The following is a 2,775-nucleotide window of genomic DNA, read 5'->3' as shown; positions in this document are numbered from 1 at the left end:
AAGAAATGCAAGGAGCAGTTCCATAAGGAACAAGGACCAGGAATTCAAATCACAATGGCCAGTGTTTAAGGAGCCTGGGCTGCCTGGAGGGAGGCTTTGTAAGCACTTCCCAGGGAGAGTCCCCAGGTGGGAGCTGTACTTCGGGTGGTCACTTTGCTTTCCCATCCCCGTAGACAGAGAACCGTCAGCTGGGAAAGATGAAAACAGAGCCCTCAGGGTCTCTCACAAAAAGATTCATACTCCCTTCCTCACCCCAGATCAGAAGCAAAGATGAAAGTGCAAGGATATCATGTGGATCGGGAAACCTAGGGAAACGGGCACTGTGTCCCATGCTGGGGCTTTTGAGCAGGGAATGCCTCTCCTACAAACTGCCTCCTTGATTTGAGGACCCTGCTTCCTCAGCTACACTTCTGAGTACAGCTTCTGCATACTGCCCGAATTCTGCGGGCTGGAACTAGCAGGGGAGTCGGGGAGGGAAGTGTGAGACTTATCAGTCCTAGATAATTCCTGTGTTATCTTGGGGGCACATTGTACATTGCACTAAAGGAATCGAAAGCGTCTCTGGAAATCCGAGGCTCGGCCTCGGCCCCAGGGTTGCTAACTCCCTGGGGTAGTCAGAAGGGAAATGGAGCAGAAGACTCAGGACAAAGTTAGCCCATTTGGAACTGATGCTGTAAGTCCGATCCTCCCCAGTGCACAAGGAGATGGTCATGTGGCTGACAGCTGGCTCCTGCTACTTGGCATAAATGGCTAAGTTTTTTTTTTTTCTTTTAATTAGTAAGACAAACCTTCACCTTTGTATTAGTATTAAGGAATATGCAACAAAAATAGAACCTAATATTGAGAAATCTTGCTTGCTGCCCTGAGCTACTGATTTGTCTTGTAAAACAGCATTTCCTTAAAGTTTTTCTAGAGGGCAGGAGTCCCTTGAGAAATCTATAGAGGAAAAAAAAAAAAAGGTTTCCAATAGTGAAATCACTTTGGGAATCAGTGGTTATTAAATACGTTTCTCTTCCACCCCTTGGGTATTTACAATTTACACTAACAAGTTAGGGATTCTTTGGTGGCCTAATGCGAACAAACCAGTTAACACAGGGTTTCCAAAATTTATTTGACTCTGGAATTCTGTATTTGCATAATACCTCTAGAATCTGGGGCCCGCTGAACCTAAGAAACTGTGAGAAACTGTTACAAAAAAAGATTAGCCACGTCAGCCCAGGTCTTGTCTCTAAATAGTATACAAGTGTTTTTTTGTTTGTTTGTTTGTTTTTGTGGCAGATAAAGAACAAGACTCATTAGAAATACATTCTCTATAAAAGAGACTGTTGCGTTCGTTTATGACAAGGTCTTTTTAGTGCTTGTCTAAATTATCTGGAGTATAATTCAAGATGGACTCGTCTTGCACCCAACTCCGTTTTATAACAGTATTAATAGAAAGTTCTAGGATAGCTCAAAGATATAATACCAGTGTTGAAAACCACTAGTAGATCATTTTGGAATTAATATAAAGGAATATGCAATTTCATGAATTTTATGGTTCTGGGGTCCAGGAAAAGAAAAGTGAGCAAAGAAGATGGTCCACCTAATGTGGCAAGATGACTGATGCCAGACAGAGGAAGCTACGTGACTTATTTATGATTTTCTAAATTCTGATAATGTGTATGGATTCCTTGCTCTTCCTGGCCTCAGCAGGGACCCTTGAGCCTAGGAAGAAACCAATCGCGTACCTTGTAAATGATCAGTTAGATGGCGCAACTTCGGGTACCATACTTGTGTGTATCTGGATCAAGTGGTCCAGTGTGAATAGCTTGATTTGTCTTTTAATTAACAAGACCAACCTTTATAGTAATAAGTGACTCAACTAATTAAATCAAAGAGCTTGAGGAATTTTTCCAGTAGCTGATCACCTGGGAAGAGATGGAGGGGCAGGGGGATGCTGGAGCAGTATCAGCATTCATAAAGAAGAGGTTCAGATTGAGGTAATGCTCGTGGCTGCACAGGATTCGCAGAAACTCCAGCCTCATGGAAATGAGCATCGGAAAGTTGGTGAGCTTGGCCGATAGCTGGGAAGAAAAATGAAAACAGGAAAGATGTGTTTATTATAAGGTGAATGGAGTTGAAGCTGACAGATACAAAAATCTCCTTTCTCTCCAGATTAAGACAATCAATTTAATAAAAATTAAGGGGCAGTGCAACGGATGGAAAGCTCTATATTAAAGGGAGGCCCAGTGAGTTGTCACGCGTTACTGTTCCCCTTAATGACTCTGGCCTAACAGGTGTCCACAGTGTGGATTCTCGACCCGACCCCCACCCTTGTCACATCTACAACACTGTGGCAAACTGGTGTTACAAATAATCCGGAGGTATGTCTTCAGTGTAACATAATATCATGAATTTCACAAAAACCCCACTGTGTCTGAGAAGCTAAATGAAAGGAGCTGACCCCATATGGGGCCACACAAAACTAATGGAATATGACTGGGTGACTCTAACACCACAACTGTTCTTTTGTAGTTTCTAATTAAAGGCCCCGATGGGGAGTTCTCAGGCCGGCTCCCTAGATAAAGGCATCACATTACTGAGGAAAGTATGTAGTCCCTGCAAAAAGAGCTGCAGTCTGCCCCAAAGTAAGAGGGGAGGAAGAGGAGGAGAAAGCAAGAGAAAGCTGCAAGAGTTATGAGGACGTCTCTCCTTAAACAACCTAACCATGAAAAGTGCAGCACAGGGAATACAGTCAACAATGTGGTAGGGGCGCCTGGGTGGCTCAGTCGGTTG

The 2,775-nt window shown here is 43.6% G+C and overlaps 1 protein-coding gene across 2 annotated transcripts in view; it reads right to left on the bottom strand.

The window, feature by feature from the left end:
• The window catches only part of DOCK8 (dedicator of cytokinesis 8), a 227,664-nt gene that overhangs the window by 56,525 nt on the left and 168,364 nt on the right, over nt 1-2,775 (bottom strand). For both annotated transcript variants that reach the window (XM_035029106.1, XM_035029107.1), the window contains one exon: nt 1,908-2,063. In XM_035029106.1, coding sequence (XP_034884997.1) covers nt 1,908-2,063 — 156 coding nt within the window. The remainder of the gene's footprint in view (nt 1-1,907; nt 2,064-2,775) is intronic.

This window comes from Mirounga leonina, unplaced genomic scaffold (assembly GCF_011800145.1).
Source record: "Mirounga leonina isolate KUSES-001 unplaced genomic scaffold, KU_Mleo_1.0 Mir_224, whole genome shotgun sequence".
Taxonomy (NCBI): Eukaryota; Metazoa; Chordata; class Mammalia; order Carnivora; family Phocidae; genus Mirounga; species Mirounga leonina.
The sequence above is the reverse complement of the archived record's forward strand: the minus strand, read 5'-3'. Positions and strand labels throughout refer to the sequence as shown.